Source organism: Haplochromis burtoni, unplaced genomic scaffold (genome assembly GCF_018398535.1).
Source record: "Haplochromis burtoni strain Fernald_Lab_line unplaced genomic scaffold, NCSU_Asbu1 Contig_25, whole genome shotgun sequence".
Taxonomy (NCBI): domain Eukaryota; kingdom Metazoa; phylum Chordata; class Actinopteri; order Cichliformes; family Cichlidae; genus Haplochromis; species Haplochromis burtoni.
Window position 1 is genome coordinate 2901093 of NW_024582386.1, and position 16509 is coordinate 2917601.

Genomic DNA, 16509 nt, shown 5'->3' on the forward strand with positions numbered 1-16509 from the left:
TGTGTGTGTGTGTGTGTGTGTGTGTGTGTGTGTGTGTGTGTGTGTGTGTGTGTGTGTGTGTGTGTGTGTGTGTGTGTGGTAGGTGCTTGATTATACTCATCTCTGTGAAAGCTGATAGCCATCTCTCTGCTGTGTGTCCTGGCTCAGGTTTACAGTGCGGGACTTCCAGTACAATGAGGAGGAGATGAAGGCAGACAAAGAAGAGATGACACGCTTGTCCACCGACAAGAAGAAACAGTTTGTATGCCTGCTGCTTACTTCAGTAACAATGTGTGTAGTTAGTGGAGCTCGCGCTGTACAGAAAGAATTGCTTTTGTAGTACATCTGTACATCCTTTTGCAACTGCTGTTTATAGTTAACTAGTAATCAGAAAGTAAGCATGCCGTTTCATTTTCATACTGCTGTGGTATTTATCACCCTTACTTTTAAGAATGGTAAAAATTGATGATATGTTGTTGCATTTAATCTAGGGCCCTTTGGTACGATGGCTGAAGGTGAATTTCAGTGAGGCCTTCATCGCGTGGATTCACATAAAAGCTCTACGCGTGTTTGTGGAGTCGGTGCTCAGGTGAGTTGTCTTGCAGGAGATTATGAATTTATTAATGTACAGATGTGCATCCTTTACCATCAGGCTCTCGAATTCATGGTTACCTTGTATTTCATAGATATGGGCTGCCAGTCAACTTCCAGGCTATGCTGCTTCAGCCCAACAAGAAGAACATGAAGAAACTCAGAGAGGTGCTGTACGACCTGTACAAGCACCTGGACAGCAGTGCTGCAATCATTGACGTGAGTCTCAGCAGCACATTTGTTCATTACTTACCTGTTTGTTTGTTTTTTTTGGCAGTGTTAAATGAAGTAATCTGAGGACTGTGTTATACAGTAAAGTAAGAATCCACCACAGATTATGACCTCGAGTCTAAATGACCTTTATACTAAAAACACAGACTGGATAAAGGATGAATGCAGCAACCATGAGGTCACCAGTTTGTTTGTAGACTCCTAAAAATGCAGTTTTAACCTTAAGACAATTTTGACCTCACTCAGACAGGCCTAGAGGCCAGTTCATGACCCCCTGGCAACCATTTGTTCATCTTCAGAGTAAAAGTTGTGCCTTAGCACTGCAACCTTTGAAGGTGACTGGTTTCCATTTCCAGTTTGCGTCACAGTTGTTTTTGGAGTGGCTACAGGAGGTAGAGCAGGTCAGCTACTAATCTTAAGGTTGGTAGTTTGATCCCGGGCTACTCCAGTCTACATGCCAAAATAACGTTTGGTAAGGTACTAAAACCCAATTCATTCATCCCAGAGTGAATGTGTGTGTGAGTAGGTAAATGAGATGTGTTGCGTAAAGCACTTTTGAGTGCTCACGTAGAGTAGAAAAGAGCATCCATGCTAGCTGCAGGTGATTGCAGCAACCACTTGCCAACTGGTTGGGGAATGCACATTTTTCCCAGCAGCCTTCGGTTGCGTGGTGGAGGAGAGATAACTGACTGATCACTGACCGGTCTCTAGGCCTGCATGATGCGTTCATTAGTACTAGTTAACTGGTTTCAAAGTAAATGCCGGCAACAACTGGCCAAGGGACAAAGGGTTGCTGATTGGTCTTTATTTAAGTGAGGAAAAAATATTTTTCCAAAGAGAACGATAATGTATTGTCATATTCTCTTGTATAATTACTGTTCTCTGCCTTCAGGCCTCCATGGACATCCCGGGGCTGAACTTGAGCCAGCAAGAGTACTACCCCTATGTTTACTACAAGATCGACTGCAACCTGCTGGATTTCAAGGCCTAGATACATTATCATCATGTGCAGGAGTGTTCTGATGTGACACTTTCACATCCACAAACCTTAAATTATTTTTACTCTAGACTTTTTTTGTGTTCTTCCTTCTTTTCCTGTGTTTTATGTTCCTAGTACATTCCTGGGTCTCCTCCCTTATAAGTTGTTAGGAATCAGAGTGCTGATTAGCGACTGTACTTAGGATCTGTTTTAGAGGTAAACTGGTCTCTAATCACAACTTCTGTTCCAACATACTTAAATGAGAGCTAACTTTTTTGTTGTCTTTTTCTGTTTGTACCACACTACTTAAGTAAACGGCTTCCTCCATCTCAATAGTTGGTATTCCCTCATTGCTTCAAATGCTATGTAAAATACAGTGTTTTTACTGTCACTACTTCCATACCCTACTTGTTAAAATTAACATGAAAGGTATATGTGGGGTAAGTGGGAATAAAAATAAATAAATAAATCAGTGTGCGTGTTAACTACAGTATTTATTTCAAGCCTCCAAAATCAGTGAATATGTTTGTTCAGTTTTTTAAAAGTGACGTGTTTATAGCTCCCTGTAAGGAATGCCTGTTTGTAAGTAGATGTTGACAGTTGTTTCTGCTTCTCAAGCTAAAACCTGTGAAACACTGAAACTGGTCATTTTACGGTACAAAGAAGCAATATGTTGGCTGATCTTATGCTCCTGTGATTTCTGTATATCAAGCCGTTTGAGAACAATGAATAATGTGTATATGTGCAAATACTGTATTGTCAGTATATCTATAAATTAAAACACATATTTAAATAAATGTGAAATTAAATACTCTATGAAAGATCCTTGACTTTGGCTTTTTATGCTGTGTAAACCTGCTCAATAAAGTAATGGGGGGAAAAAAAAAAAGATAAAGGCTAAGTTGTTAAGGGGTGTGACGATTTATGAGGAAATAACATCTCTCTGAAATAAAGATGTGGTTTTAGGTACTACAAGGATCATTTTTAAGGTTACTGTTGATACAAGATACACTAACAAAAAGCGTATCTTAAAGTTAAAACATACACTAATCAGTTAGACAAAAACAACCATGTGCAAAATGACCAGACTCTTCAAAGAGATGCAAAACAAAGATAAATGAATGCAAATTGATTCCAGTGACAATGCTGAGGGATATCAGGAGGGTGTGAGGTTTTGTCTTACATCTTATTCCAAAGTTCATCTTATTTTTCTCTTTGTCCATGTATATGCACGTGTTTTTACACAAAGATGCACATCAAGCTCATAATGATTCACATGTTTGTTTTTTCTCATTATTTGGCTTTTTGTGTCTTTTACAAAATACCTACTCTACATATTCAGTGTTTCTTAATAAGAAGGAGCATATTATTCATTTTCTGTTACCAAACACAGCTATCCATCCACACACGCATTTGTGGGCATGTTTACTCTGATCATAAAGTATTTTAAGCCATTTAAAGCTTCATTATTATCAAATGCAGATCCCCTATAAAAAGTCATTTATTGGCGCCTTATTAAATATAAAAACTGGCATCCACGTTTTGTTGTTGATTGTGAAGATTTAACTCGATAAATTTCATTAAACACGGAAAGAGCAGTTTCGTTTGGCACACACGTTTCCATGTTGATGATGAGGATGCTGGCCGTAGTGATGATGCTGACAATAGCAGCTGTTGATTTCCCTCGTGGCCAATCAGCAGCCACTTTAAGCTCCGCCCTCTCCGGGTGACGCAGGTAGCTCGTGCTGGTCAGCTGGCACTGCTGTTTGAGGAGAGCAGCAGCTTCAGAGCCGCCGACTGATGATGGAAACACGGATGGAGCTTTAGTAGAGAGCCAGGGAGGAGATGCTGCGGATGCTGTGAGACAAAGCGAGCCGTGTTTAAGCCCGCGTCAGCCTCAGCTACACCTGCCGTGGATGATTATCTCGATGGGTTGTGGAGGGAGTCGGGCGGACGCGATCATCGAGCCGAGGTACCACGAAAGCTGGACAAGAGAAACAGAATCGACATGGCTTACTAACACGGATGTAGAGACCCCTCTTCCAGTAGCAAACAGTAAGAGCCTCCGTCATCTCTAAAATAATGAAGAGAAAGATCTTCCATTAAGATGCAAATCCAAATGCATTCTCTTTAGGTGCCATATATGCTGACAGGGTGCAGCCACAAGCTAAACAAACCACTCACACCACAACTTGACCGAGCTGACACAGCCATCGCAGCCATCTCTACTATCTTGTTTTCATGTTTGAAAGAGTGCCACATTTCAAACACTAACCACTGTCCTGTAGGTAAACCTCTGGAAGCCAACATAAGGGAGAAGAGGATGGTGAACACGGGCACCCAGTGTGGGAAGCAGGCCCTCACCACCAGCAGCTCCAACCACCAGAGGAGACCCAGACGCTCTTTTAGTGATGTAGGTGTCACTGGTAGCAGGTACTGGCATGTGTGAGTCCTAAAACATCTTTGCACACATGGTCATGAGCAGGATTTGAGCACCACCAGTAATGCCACATACCAAACCTGCAAAATCACCATCATCGTCATTAAAGTGTAACTATATTCATCATTAGCTTTTAACATGTTTACAAAGAGTGCAGCTAGAGAAGCTTAATCAGCTCGAGCCATCCACATGCCATTTATGCAAGGGCCTCACAGCATTTAAAATGTCATAAAAGCTTTGTTTGCAATTTTACATAACAATAATGTTCATAGATGATTTACAAGACAGCTATAAGAAAATAATTAAACAGTAATACAAAAATGTAAGATATTCCTAATATTTCTGATTTAACTTATTCTAGTGAGATTTTTTGCATTAGTTTATCGTACATACCAGAAACTCTTTGAGCTAATTGTTCTGTTTTTGCTGTGGGAAATTTTGTAAAGACACTTAAATATAGTTCACACATACTGTCTCACTTACTGCTCATTCATTATATTACAAAATGTCAGTTCATCTGACCTTCGTCAGGTATAAAATTAACATCCCTCCATTATCATTTGTACACTCACTGGCCACTTTATTAAGCACACCTGTTCAGCTGCTCATTAATGCAACAAATCAGCCAATAACACGGCAGTAACTTAATGAATTCGGACATGTAGACAGTCAAGACGGCCTGCTAAAGTTCAAACTGAGCAGCAGAATGGAGAAGCAAGGTGATATAGGCGACATTGATTGTGACGTCATTGTTGTCAACATGAAGGTATGGATCCATCTTGCCTTGTATCAAAAGTTTAGGCACCATGGTGTGGGGGATATTTTCTTGGCACACTGTGAACCCACAGTACCAACAGACCATTGTTTAAATGTCATAGCCCACCCAAGTATTGTTGCTGACCATGCCCATCTTTTTATGACCACAGTTTACCCATCTTCTGATGGCTTCTTATAACATATCACGTCACAAAGCTCAGATGATCTCAAACTGGTTTCTTGAAGAAGACAATGAGTTCAGTGTATTCAAATGACCTCCAGAGTCGGCAGATTTTAATCCAATAGAGCACCTTTGGGATGTGGTGGAACTAGATATTCACATCATGGATGTGAAGCAGACAAATTTGCAGCAGCTGCGTGATGCTGTCGTGTCAGTATCGACCAAAATCCTCCGAGGAATGTTTTCAGCACCTTGTTGAATCTGTGCCTTGAAGAATTACGACAGTTCTGAACGGGGCACTAGCAAAGTGTACCTAATAAAGTGATTGGTGAGTTTATCTTTTTAAAAAGGAAAAGTAATAACAGAAACTCTCTTTTTTGTGAGGTTTAAATTGAAAATATTTTTGTTGTTTTCAAAACTGAAATAAGCTTTAAAAAAAGATCTGAAAAATTATTTTATCTTACCAATTATATTTCAGTTTTTCTAAATGACAGTTAAAAATATGTATTAATAATTTAACCTTCCACACATGGAAGAACCTCAGTGACTCACCTCTCAATTGGCCATCTTTGCCCACTCGCTGTTTGTCTAGTGCGGTGACATTTAAATGAAGTGGGATTCCAAATCTTTTCACAGCAATCTACTCGTGACTCCAAAAGGAGGTCATCAAAGGAGGCCAGCGCTTTGTCTAAGGATGGGCAGCCGGTAAGCGCCAACAGCAGTGACGATCCAGAACCTGAAAACGCCTCTGACGAAAGATGAACCTCCACGAGGAGGAAGACGGCTGTAGTTTGCAGTGATTTACGACACAAGCACCTGCAAACGTCTCCATCCAAAGACCTGTGGATGCTGCATCTTCGTTGTGCCATTGCAAATGCATGTGCGAAGAAGAGAGTGGGTAGCGAGCAATGTTCACACTTTACACCATGCTTCTCTCCCATGCTTATGGTGCCAGTCAGGGAATGTGTCACTGTTTTCAGCCAGTGTGAAGAAAAAAAACAAAACAAAAAAGAAGAAAAGAAAAAAAGAGCAGATTGTCCCATATGCACATGATAATTACAAGCAGTGTGTTCTGTGTGAGGCCTTCCTAAGAATTTGCTTCAGTTCTTTGTGCAAGTATACTCCTTTTGTTGTGAATGATTATCAGTAGTATGGGAACTAATACCGATGCTGTTTAACCTCAGTCAATTCTGTAAGTAATTTTAATTTAAAAGAACCAGAAGTGCTGTTTAGAAGCTGAGACTTGGAGGCGTGAAGCTCGAAGGCTAAAGACTGCCTTTTCCAGCCTTTCGCAAGACATACAAACACATCCGCATGTGCCTACAATTAATCTTGATTCAAAGTGCTGTTGTGTTCTCTTTCAGAGTTTGATTTTTAAAGTTTGCTTTATACTGTTGTGTTCAATACTTCTACTTTACTCTCTGTTACGTTGTAAAATGCACACTTTATATTTAGTATTGTAACATGTAAATTTTTTTGGCTTAATACCGGTCTGCATGTATAGATCGGTGCTATGTTAATTTAATCAAAGTCTCTGCCCAAACTTGATCAATAGCAAGCCATTAAAAAAAATCAATTAAAAAAAAAGCCTATCCAACATATGTAAATACAAGCATACTCAGGAGGATTTTCAGGATGGGGCATCTGGCAAATTAGATCATATGACCAGCAGATGGCGTAGTTGACCAGCTGAGGTCTTAATATCTAAACACAAAGAGGTTTGAAAGTGGTAACAACCACATTAAGAAAAGCTCTGACTTACCGGAGGCTGTCGGCTTTACATGATTGTATGAAGGACAATCTGTTGGTCATATAAATAAATTTAAGAATCTGAATTAAAATGGTGTGCATGTGATAATGATCGCTTGTCAAGAGTTTTTAATGACTTTACTTAGATGATGTGATGAAATGTGTACAGACCGTGCCATATTTGTGATGGCAAAACAAACCTCAACGTGTATGTTTCAAAATTACTTTTTTCTTCTTTGCATTAAAATATTTGCTGGCTTTGTAATGTATGAAATCCAGGGGGAAAACAAGTGATCTGAGCATTTATTTCTCATTACACGAATTAAAAGAAATCAACCTTTTCTGTTTCCTATTGTGATTAGACTGGAAAAGCATCCGTTTTGCACTGAGATATAAACTGTTTCAATTATAAGATAAAGTTTCAAAAGCGTTACTGACTACATTTCCCAATGTAAAATTGGCTTAATTGTAATTATGTGTAATGGTCTCTTTACCTTTAAGAGAGTAATTCATTAGTTTTGCCCAAGCATTATGTAGCCAACTCTGACAATCTCTGATGAGTGAGCAAATCATTTTATAAAACAGTTTTCTGTCATGAGTTTCTTTGTACTTTGCTTCCAAGCAAACAGACTTCATTTTAATTTTATTTTTAAAGTGGTCATGAGCAATAGTTCTTCTCTAGGTGATCTGAAGGTCTTTCAAATGTTTTCTTTTGACATTGGGTGCTTATTCGATTATTTTTAATCCAGTCCTTGTACTTGACCATTTTCAGAGGAATGTGTTGTTTTTTTTGCTGCTGTTTCTTTTTCCCCCCCCTTTTTTTGGTGGCCTTTTTGTGCCTGTTAAGCAGTCTGTTAGGCCACTAAGGCCACTTGTCAGGTCCTGTGTCAGCTGGTCCATCATTGGTAATGGTAAAGAAATAAGTTCTTCATAAGGAAGGGAAACAGGAACGGAAGGCTGAGGCATGCCAAACTACATAAGGACTGAACTCAAAATCAGTGACAAAAGGTCTTGTGGAGTGATGAATCCAAATTTGAAATTTTGGTTAAGATTGTCAGTATATATGGAGGAGGTCAGGACAGGGGTAAAACACTGAGATTTTGATCTACTTTGCAGTACCAGCTAGAAAGAATCTAATTGACAGTGGCTTCATTTTTCTGCATGACAATGACCCCAAACACATGGATAGAAAAACACACAATAGCACACCATCAGTCAAGTTCAAGCTGTGTTGAAGATAGGCAGCCATACTGAATATTGACTTTGAAGCTGGTTAGAATTGCACAAACTCTGTTTTTGACTGAAATCCTGTACTTCCAAGTATGTTTGCAAATGTTTCAAGAAATATCTGCGCCCAATTCCCATTTCCTTGAAAAATAGTTATAGGAGTAAGTACAGTCCACCACATGATTTGTTGACCTTTGTGACACACCTTTTTAAAACAAAAGCCCAAATCAGGTGTGTCGACTCATTCTGTATGCTTAGTATTTTTTTTAAATAAAATATATTTGATAGTTTTTTATATAATTTAAATGATAATTTATTGATTTATATTTTTGATCAAAAAAATATGACCCTTGATTACACACCGGAAGTTATGTGAGTTATAAAAGACAGGAGTTTTGGCATGTTGCTGATGTTGATTGGTAATTAAACGTTCAGGCTTTAGGACCGCGCGGATCACGTTCTCGGTTGGCTGTGGCTCGGTGTGAACCGTTGGTGCTCCACGGCCACGGTACAGATAACACCTGGCTGACGGAGGAGGCTACATCTTATCATGTAGCTGGGCAGCTCTGGGACGTTACCTGACAAACCTGTTCGTTTTCCCTTTTACGTTATGCGGACAAAAATGATTTGAGGATGGCCAAGCGACCGGGGACTGAGGACGGGATGGTGACTTCGCCCACCGTTCTCCGGAATTTCGCCGCCGATTTGAGCATCGGAGACGTGAACATGGACTGCAGCGACGGAGCCGAGGAGCTCTCTTTAGAAGAAATCCTGGCTTTGTACAGCCAGCCGATAAACGAGGAGCAGGCATGGGCAGTGTGTTACCAGTGTTGTCGGACTTTAGCGCAGAAACACCGGAGGAGAAGCTCTAAGTCTGCTGTTGTCTCATCAGCCGAGCACCCGAGAAGGATTGAGGGACCCGGGAATGTGAGGCTCGGGAGAGACGGGACTGTCAAACTGCACTTTGAAGACAACGCAGGTAACTAAACCAACCAACCAAGACCGGGCAGGTGTCCGCTTTAGCTTTGTGTGCTATGAGTAACTGCACAGGTTAAACGAGGGAGACTGGCTTTGAACAGGCAGCCGTCAACAACCACAACAAAAAGCATTTTTCTCGACATCCCTGACAGGCCAAACGAATGGAGCATCCCTACGAAGAGGCCATGTTGTTGTAGCTGCCTGCTTTTAGCCATGTGGCGATTTTGTTTACAGGCGCCTATTAATAATACATCATAGATCACCGCATAGCTGCTGGGGGGGGGGACCACGAAAGCTTGTGTGATGAATTATTTACGTTGCGGGTTTGTTCTCATAACAGCGGCTGATATTTACATCACAAACATGATTCATATTAAAGCTCTGTTTAGACTGGTTTGTGAGCCCCTGGAGTACAGCGGTCAGTTAGTCAGCAAACACAAATCACGTGACCTGTTCAAATTGCAGAGCACCTTTTTGGGTGCCAGACTGCGGTGAAACAAAACACTCCCTACAAGCACGAGGCCGGAGACAGATGAGTCATAGCTCCTCTTTGTTGTGACATTTTGGGGTGAATTGGGGGCAAATTTGGGGCCAGGAGGCAGAATCCATCCAACAGCAAGGTGCCAGGTGTAGGCTGAGAGGTTCCACGCAATTTAAATCTAGCTGGATGGAAGTTTGTGTACGCACGTTGACTGTATACATCCTCTATATCCACTCTGTTTTTGTTTCCGTCATGCGATTTAGAGGATCCTTGAACTCTTTAATACAGGCTCATTTTCTATACAGATATTTTTGGGTAGTAAATAGACTTTTGTTCTGTACTTGGCTGTACAGATAGGAAAGCAAGTTATGTTTAATTCAATTCAGATTTATTTATATGGCACCAAATCACAGCAGTAATCGCCTCAAGATGCTTCACATTGTAGGGTGAAGACCTTAAAATAATACAGAGAAAACCTCACCAGTTAGATGACCCCCCACTATGAGCAAGTGCTTGGCGAAAGTGGGGGGGGGGGGGAAACCCCCAAACGTTTAACAGGAAGAAACCTTTGCGAGAACCAGGCGGGATGGCAGATATCTGCCACGACCGGTTTGGGGTAAAGGCAGGAAGACACTGTAAGAGAGTCAGAGGTTAATAAGTAATGCAGAGAGGTGTATAAACATGGTAAAAAAGAAACACTCAGTGCATCATGGGAAGCCCCCAGCAATCTAGGCCTATTGCAGTGTAACTAAGGGAGGATCGTCAAAATTGTACTTTTAAATATCCTAGGAATAATAAGTAAACCAGCAGTCTGGGAGTGACACGATCTGTTTGGTTGATACGGTACAATGATGTCTTTAAGATAAGATGGATCTAAAGTGAGAGTAGATGTCTAAGATGAAAACGCTCGACTTCTATAAGATCCACACCAGAAAAACGTATTAGAAGCCAGCAGGTCTCTGTGTACTGAAACTACAGATGAAACTGTAGTGTATCTCTATACACAGGAGAAAGGCTTAGTCTTGTACAACAGCTCAGGTGTGGAGAAAGGTGTGTAATGCCTTTAACTGCATTCCATTAATATTTCAGAGATGAGATGGGGTGTGTCTTTCTGCGCAGCCACATTATGTGGGGAACCTATTTGAACCTTTCTTATTTTTTCCGCCCCCCTATTTTGAGTTGACCCCTCTGTCCAGCTCTGCCTTGTCTAGACTAACCGGTAATATTGTCTTCCTGTGACTCCGGCTCTCAGAATAAACCGATTCACTCGGTGCTGCTTAGCATCTTTGCACCACCAAAAATAGAACAAATGTGTTGATTAGATGCACTGACTTTCAGAGTGCACATCAGTTCGAGATTATGGGGAGAGTCCTCTGCTGCTCCTCCTCGCTGGTGGCTGGAGTATTTTTGGGACAGCTTGGCCCTGTCCTGATTCCTATTAGGCCTGGTGATGAGAGAGATGTGAGACCTATTAAGCATCCAGCAGCTGAGTGGCTAGTGTACCACACCGGCATAAAATCAGGGCTTATGCAACCTGCATATGGCCTGCATGAGTCAGTGACAAGGTGGCATGGTTTGGCCAGCTCCCAGACCACCAACAATAAGCTCCTCAACCCCTCTAGTGATATTGGCCTATATTAAGATTTTGACTGCTGCTGTGGGTGGTTATCAAGAAATCTCAGCAAGCGAAGAAGTGTTTATTTTCGTGACGCACAGCAAACAGAATCAGACTAATAAGCAGCACCAAGTCTTGGCTTATTTTGCGGTGAATCGAGGCGTGATGAACATGCTGCAGTCAGATCGGTTCACATGGAGCATGGGAAAGAATACCTTTGCCTCCTCTCCTGAATGCTGCATCAGACGAGACGTTTACCCTGATTTCAGTGATCCATACCAGCAGGAGCTTCTTTTCATTCTAAATTTATTTGACTTGCGGGTAGTGATGGTTAAAGACTTAATTATCGTGTCTCTCTGTGAAAGCCGCGAATGCCTTTCAGCAGCACAGAGGCTATTTGAATGGACAGAATAGTCAGGCTGACACTACACTCCTCTAAATATGTCCGCTGAGATTTACTTGGCCTGCAAGGGTCCTGGCTGAGCCACCGCTCCTCTGCTGGGACAAACAGAGGATCCAGTGTTTCCCGAATGAGTATTCATGAGTAATTGTTGGCTGTTATTTAGTGGCCTGCAACAGAGTTGTTGCACACTATGAAACAAATGTTTTTCATGGATGTGTCCTTGAGCAGGAAGTCTAATTTTATTTGAATACTTTATGAGTTGAAGCTTAAATGGCACCAGTGTTAGTACGCAGAATGATTGCATCTCTGGCCAAAGTTTCTCATTTATATGCGATGACCTAATTTTACAGTCTGGACTGTTGCTCTTTCATTCTGTACTTTAAACTGTTGCCTCATTCTTACCGGTGGTTATAGGTAGCTCAACTCGCTGCCTCAGGTAACTTAATTAGGGCTGAAGTTCATAATTTTAACTTTAACCAATAGTTAAAAATTCCTAGTCCTCCCAACACCTGGAATTTTAAAAGTTCCTCGTTTTCTTTCTTTCATGTTGTTTATGGGTGAAAAAAGTTTGTAATGATTTGAAGTCATTTGGAGCAGTAGTACCCTCAACAGAGTTGTTGCACAGGCTGAAAATAACCCCTGTATCAACATCCCTGTGTTGGTGTTGTTCCCAGATCATCATAATTAATGTCACATTATCGTGATGTCATAGATTTGGGATGTAGAAACACCATCCCGACGCACACCGAACCCTGACCCCATAACTGTAACCCAAACCACATCCTAATCCCACATTGGCTGTTATTTTCCACATCACAAAGCTATGGGAATATGAAATATATGAAATTGTATTGAAAAGGAAAAATTTAGATGTTGGGTCAGGATGTTTTGGAGATATATTGTCATACACTGGATATTTCGAGCATTATTTTTCCATCATGTAAGATGGATATTATGAACAGACGTGTTTGAACACAAACTGCAGTCTTTTTCTAAACTTAAAGTAATTTTTATGCTGTTGGCATTAAAAATCGGATTTATTGTTATATTTTTCTTCTGGATACAAAGGAACTGCTTATTTCTATTGATTTTTAGGATGCTTTGTGGACATCTTGAGGCAGTGCTGGGTGGAAAAATAATTGCCTGAAGAGATGTGGAGACCCTGATTTGCTTAGTCTTTTTTTTCTTTTTTTTCCCCCCCAAAACATGAAAGATAATGTGTAGTCATTTTTTTTATATTTATTTAAAAAAAACAAAAAAACAATAATTGGTAACATTTCACCTTTTATGCAGGTATTTATTGAAAGGTCATAAACTTTAGGTATTGATTTCTTATTTTTCTTTCCATTTTAAGCAATGTATCCATGGAAACAAGAGCGAGAGAATGAGAGCAACGTTTCGATGTTTGAATGAAAATACTACTACAAGCAGCCCCCAGTGGCTGGTTTTGACATCTCTGTCTGCCTCAGGCGATGTGCGAGCAGTGTGCCGTGACTTGAGAGGAAAACATAATAATTTATTAACTTGCTCTTTTTACAATCATCTTCAGTGCCGTTGAGTAATCTTGCTCGCGTCTTCTAACCTCCATTTTGGTTTGTAACACCATGTGAAGTTTTCCTCGCTTCGAGGCGCCTTTGGATGATTTGTACAGTGCGTTCCCATTAATGATTAAGAGGGTGTGTTTGACTTGGTGATTGTTACAGGCAGCTACTTGCACAATAAGTGACATCCTCATTGTATGAGTGAATAACTCTCCTTTCTGCTGTCATTACAGATAAATACCAGTCGGCCCCTACGTCATTAGAGGTGAGTTCACATTCAATTCAATTTAATTCAATTTATAGGTAAAGCAGCAGCACCGACTCATAACAGCAATCACTTTAAGGCGCTTTATACTGAAAGGTAAAGACCCTACGGTAAACCCCAACAATCACACGACCCCCAGTAAGCAAGGACTTGGCAACAGTGGGAAGGGAAAACTCCCTTTTAGCAGGACGAAACCTTCAGCTGAGCCAGGCTCAGGGAGGCAGGGAGGGTCAGTCATCTGCTTTGACCAGTTGGTGGGGTGAGGAGGGGAAGATGGGACAAAAGACACACTGTGGTAGAGAAAGCCAGTAATCAGTTTACAACACAGTTTTTTTTTGTTTGTTTTTTTTGTTTTTTTTCCTTTCAGTGATCCCAGTAGAACATGTGGACGTTACTTAAATGTTTGAATTAAATGTTTACAGTCTTTTCATTTCACAGGAAGACTATTAATTTGCTTCAACGCAGACAAAACAATTTCACAATCTGTTGCCATTAGTCTGACCATCACTGCTCCCATTACCTAGAAGGAACGCTACAAATGGGGTTGCGTGGCAGCTGTGGTGCAGCGTTGTTCACCACACCCACCACCACCACTCTGGCCCTGCACAAAAACATTCCCTCATGTCTTTTGAGTGCAAGCAGATATTAAGCATTAGCCCATTTTCACTTTACAGACTAGGAGAAATATGGGGTGGGGAGCACATCCCAGCCAGACCTGTGATGCGCTTAAACCTGAGCAAGTGGGTAAGAGCGCAAATCAAGTAGCGCTCTTTAGTTTGTTCTGCAGTTATTGTTTGTGCTGCACTTAAAAAGAGCAGCTCTGTTGTTGTTCACCGAATGTTGTTGTTCATCGGTTTATTTTTAGCTCTCATCGCGTCAAACCTCATCGCCAAAACCACGTTAAAAGGACATGTGCCCAGTGTGTGTTTGTCCAGCACTTTGTGCTGTATAATGTTGGGAGGAGAAGTCTTCATTATGTGTACAGAGAGGATACTTTGTGTAATTGGTCCATCAGGTCTGAGCAGTTCATGTTTGTCTTTGTTCACGTGATCTCAGGCATGCACAGTATGCAGCTGTCCCTGCATGGCTAAGTTTGAAATAGAATTTCTCTTCGTCAGCTGATGGTCAACACTGATTATCTCAGGGCTGAAGCCGACCTGTGGCAGCTTGGTTAGAAGTGAAAATGCTTAACTTGGGTTGGTTTTCTTTGCAAGTTCATGCATCTGCCATTGCATGATTGGTTTCTACAAATAAGCTGGGAAGAGGGTGTGTTTGTTTTTTTTGGTGGTGATAATATCTTTCATAATGGTTATTGTTACCAAGTTTTTCAAAGCATGAAAGTTCCACTGAGGGAAGTGTGGTTTAAGGCTTTAAAAACTGTATTTATCAGTATATGCACAAATGTAACCAAAAGAGCACTCGGAGAGAATCTTCTGCAAATCCCAAAGGCTCTTGTCTGATTTATTTTATTTTTTTTATTTTTTTTATTTATTTATTTTTTAAAGAGTGATAGCGATCTCTTTAGGGGGGAAAAAGGAGGGAAAGATTTCGGCTCAGGTATCATGCAAATTGGTTTTGCTCTTTAAAAAAATTCCCGTCTGCATCTTGCAAGTGGAAATTAATTCTTCTATCCAACCCATCAAGGAAATTGACGCCCAAGTTTCGTTTGTTGTGTCTGTGGATATGCTCCACTTCCCCACCAGGTTTCATGAAACTCCAGTTGTTGGTTTTTGTGTAATCCTGCTGACAGACTGAAAACATGTCTCCACCCTGGGTTTTGCGCTTTGGAGGAATTACCTGTCACCTGGGCAGAGCAGTTTTCCCACGTGATGGTGACAGCGTTGATGTGTTTTATTAGAGCTGGAATTTATTTTTTAAAATCACTGCTTTTATATGGACCAATCATCTGACTTTTCCTTTAGAAGCACTCTGAAGTTTAAATATCTAAGTTTAGAAATTGTATTTTTGTAATTTCTTTTTAATTGGCGATTTGCATGAGAACCTAGCTCTTGCAGAAATAGCCAATGCCAGACACTAAAAGGGTGAAAACACAAAAGTAAAATAGAGTTAAAGTGAATTGAATTTCATTTTAACTGGGAATGATAATAGTGTTGTCAGAAAACTTTATAAAGCCAATACCTCAGTATAGCCAATACCTCAGTATAGCCAATACCTCAGTATAGCCAATACCTCAGTATAGCCAATACCTCAGTATAGCCAATACCAGCCAATACCTCAGTATAGCCAATACCTCAGTATAGCCAATACCTCAGTATAGCCAATACCTCAGTATAGCCAATACCTCAGTATAGCCAATACCTCAGTATAGCCAATACCTCAGTATAGCCAATACCTCAGTATAGCCAATACCTCAGTATAGCCAATACCTCAGTATAGCCAATACCTCAGTATAGCCAATACCTCAGTATAGCCAATACCTCAGTATAGCCAATACCTCAGTATAGCCAATACCTCAGTATAGCCAATACCTCAGTATAGCCAATACCTCAGTATAGCCAATACCTCAGTATAGCCAATACCTCAGTATAGCCAATACCTCAGTATAGCCAATACCTCAGTATAGCCAATACCTCAGTATAGCCAATACCTCAGTATAGCCAATACCTCAGTATAGCCAATACCTCAGTATAGCCAATACCTCAGTATAGCCAATACCTCAGTATAGCCAATACCTCAGTATAGCCAATACCTCAGTATAGCCAATACCTCAGTATAGCCAATACCTCAGTATAGCCAATACCTCAGTATAGCCAATACCTCAGTATAGCCAATACCTCAGTATAGCCAATACCTCAGTATAGCCAATACCTCAGTATAGCCAATACCTCAGTATAGCCAATACCTCAGTATAGCCAATACCTCAGTATAGCCAATACCTCAGTATAGCCAATACCTCAGTATAGCCAATACCTCAGTATAGCCAATACCTCAGTATAGCCAATACCTCAGTATAGCCAATACCTCAGTATAGCCAATACCTCAGTATAGCCAATACCTCAGTATAGCCAATACCTCAGTATAGCCAATACCTCAGTATAGCCAATACCTCAGTATAGCCAATACCTCAGTATA

General features: G+C 40.8%; 3 protein-coding genes across 11 annotated transcripts in view; all 3 read left to right on the plus strand.

Annotated features, from left to right (window-relative positions):
* atp6v1c1b (ATPase H+ transporting V1 subunit C1b) overlaps window positions 1-2601 on the plus strand; it is a 9994-nt gene extending 7393 nt beyond the window's left edge. The window contains exons 10-13 of the mRNA XM_005917429.3: window positions 148-241; window positions 471-568; window positions 666-789; window positions 1694-2601. Coding sequence (XP_005917491.1) covers window positions 148-241; window positions 471-568; window positions 666-789; window positions 1694-1792 — 415 coding nt within the window. The 3' untranslated portion in view covers window positions 1793-2601. The remainder of the gene's footprint in view (window positions 1-147; window positions 242-470; window positions 569-665; window positions 790-1693) is intronic.
* Window positions 2602-3504: 903 nt separating this feature from the next.
* si:ch211-215i13.3 (brain and acute leukemia cytoplasmic protein) lies at window positions 3505-7018 on the plus strand. 3 transcript variants are annotated; one of them, XM_005917428.3, is made up of 3 exons: window positions 3505-3835; window positions 4069-4193; window positions 5794-7018. In XM_005917428.3, exons 1-3 carry the CDS (start codon window positions 3697-3699, stop codon window positions 5917-5919), a joined length of 390 nt encoding a protein of 129 aa, XP_005917490.1. In that variant the 5' UTR covers window positions 3505-3696; the 3' UTR covers window positions 5920-7018. The 3 variants fall into 3 exon arrangements, with proteins under 3 accessions (XP_005917490.1, XP_014187612.1, XP_042074863.1); XM_014332126.2 differs by having other exon boundaries at window positions 4069-4225; window positions 5794-5968; XM_042218929.1 differs by having other exon boundaries at window positions 4069-4213; window positions 5794-5968.
* Window positions 7019-8557: 1539 nt separating this feature from the next.
* Window positions 8558-16509, plus strand: part of spire1a (spire-type actin nucleation factor 1a) — a 39599-nt gene continuing 31647 nt past the window's right edge. For all 7 annotated transcript variants that reach the window (XM_005917421.3, XM_005917423.3, XM_005917422.3 and 4 more), the window contains exons 1-2: window positions 8558-9112; window positions 13385-13416. In XM_005917421.3, coding sequence (XP_005917483.1) covers window positions 8767-9112; window positions 13385-13416 — 378 coding nt within the window. In that variant the 5' untranslated portion in view covers window positions 8558-8766. The remainder of the gene's footprint in view (window positions 9113-13384; window positions 13417-16509) is intronic.

What these genes read in the sequence shown, in the direction of transcription:
- si:ch211-215i13.3 (XM_005917428.3), top strand. Translation starts at nt 3,697, where the DNA reads ATGATTATCTCGATGGGTTGTGGAGGGAGTCGGGCGGACGCGATCATC. An exon ending in CCCTCTTCCAGTAGCAAACA is followed by an intron (nt 3,836 to 4,068) that starts GTAAGAGCCTCC and finishes ACTGTCCTGTAG; the next exon opens with GTAAACCTCTGGAAGCCAAC. An exon ending in CCAGACGCTCTTTTAGTGAT is followed by an intron (nt 4,194 to 5,793) that starts GTAGGTGTCACT and finishes ATCTTTTCACAG; the next exon opens with CAATCTACTCGTGACTCCAA.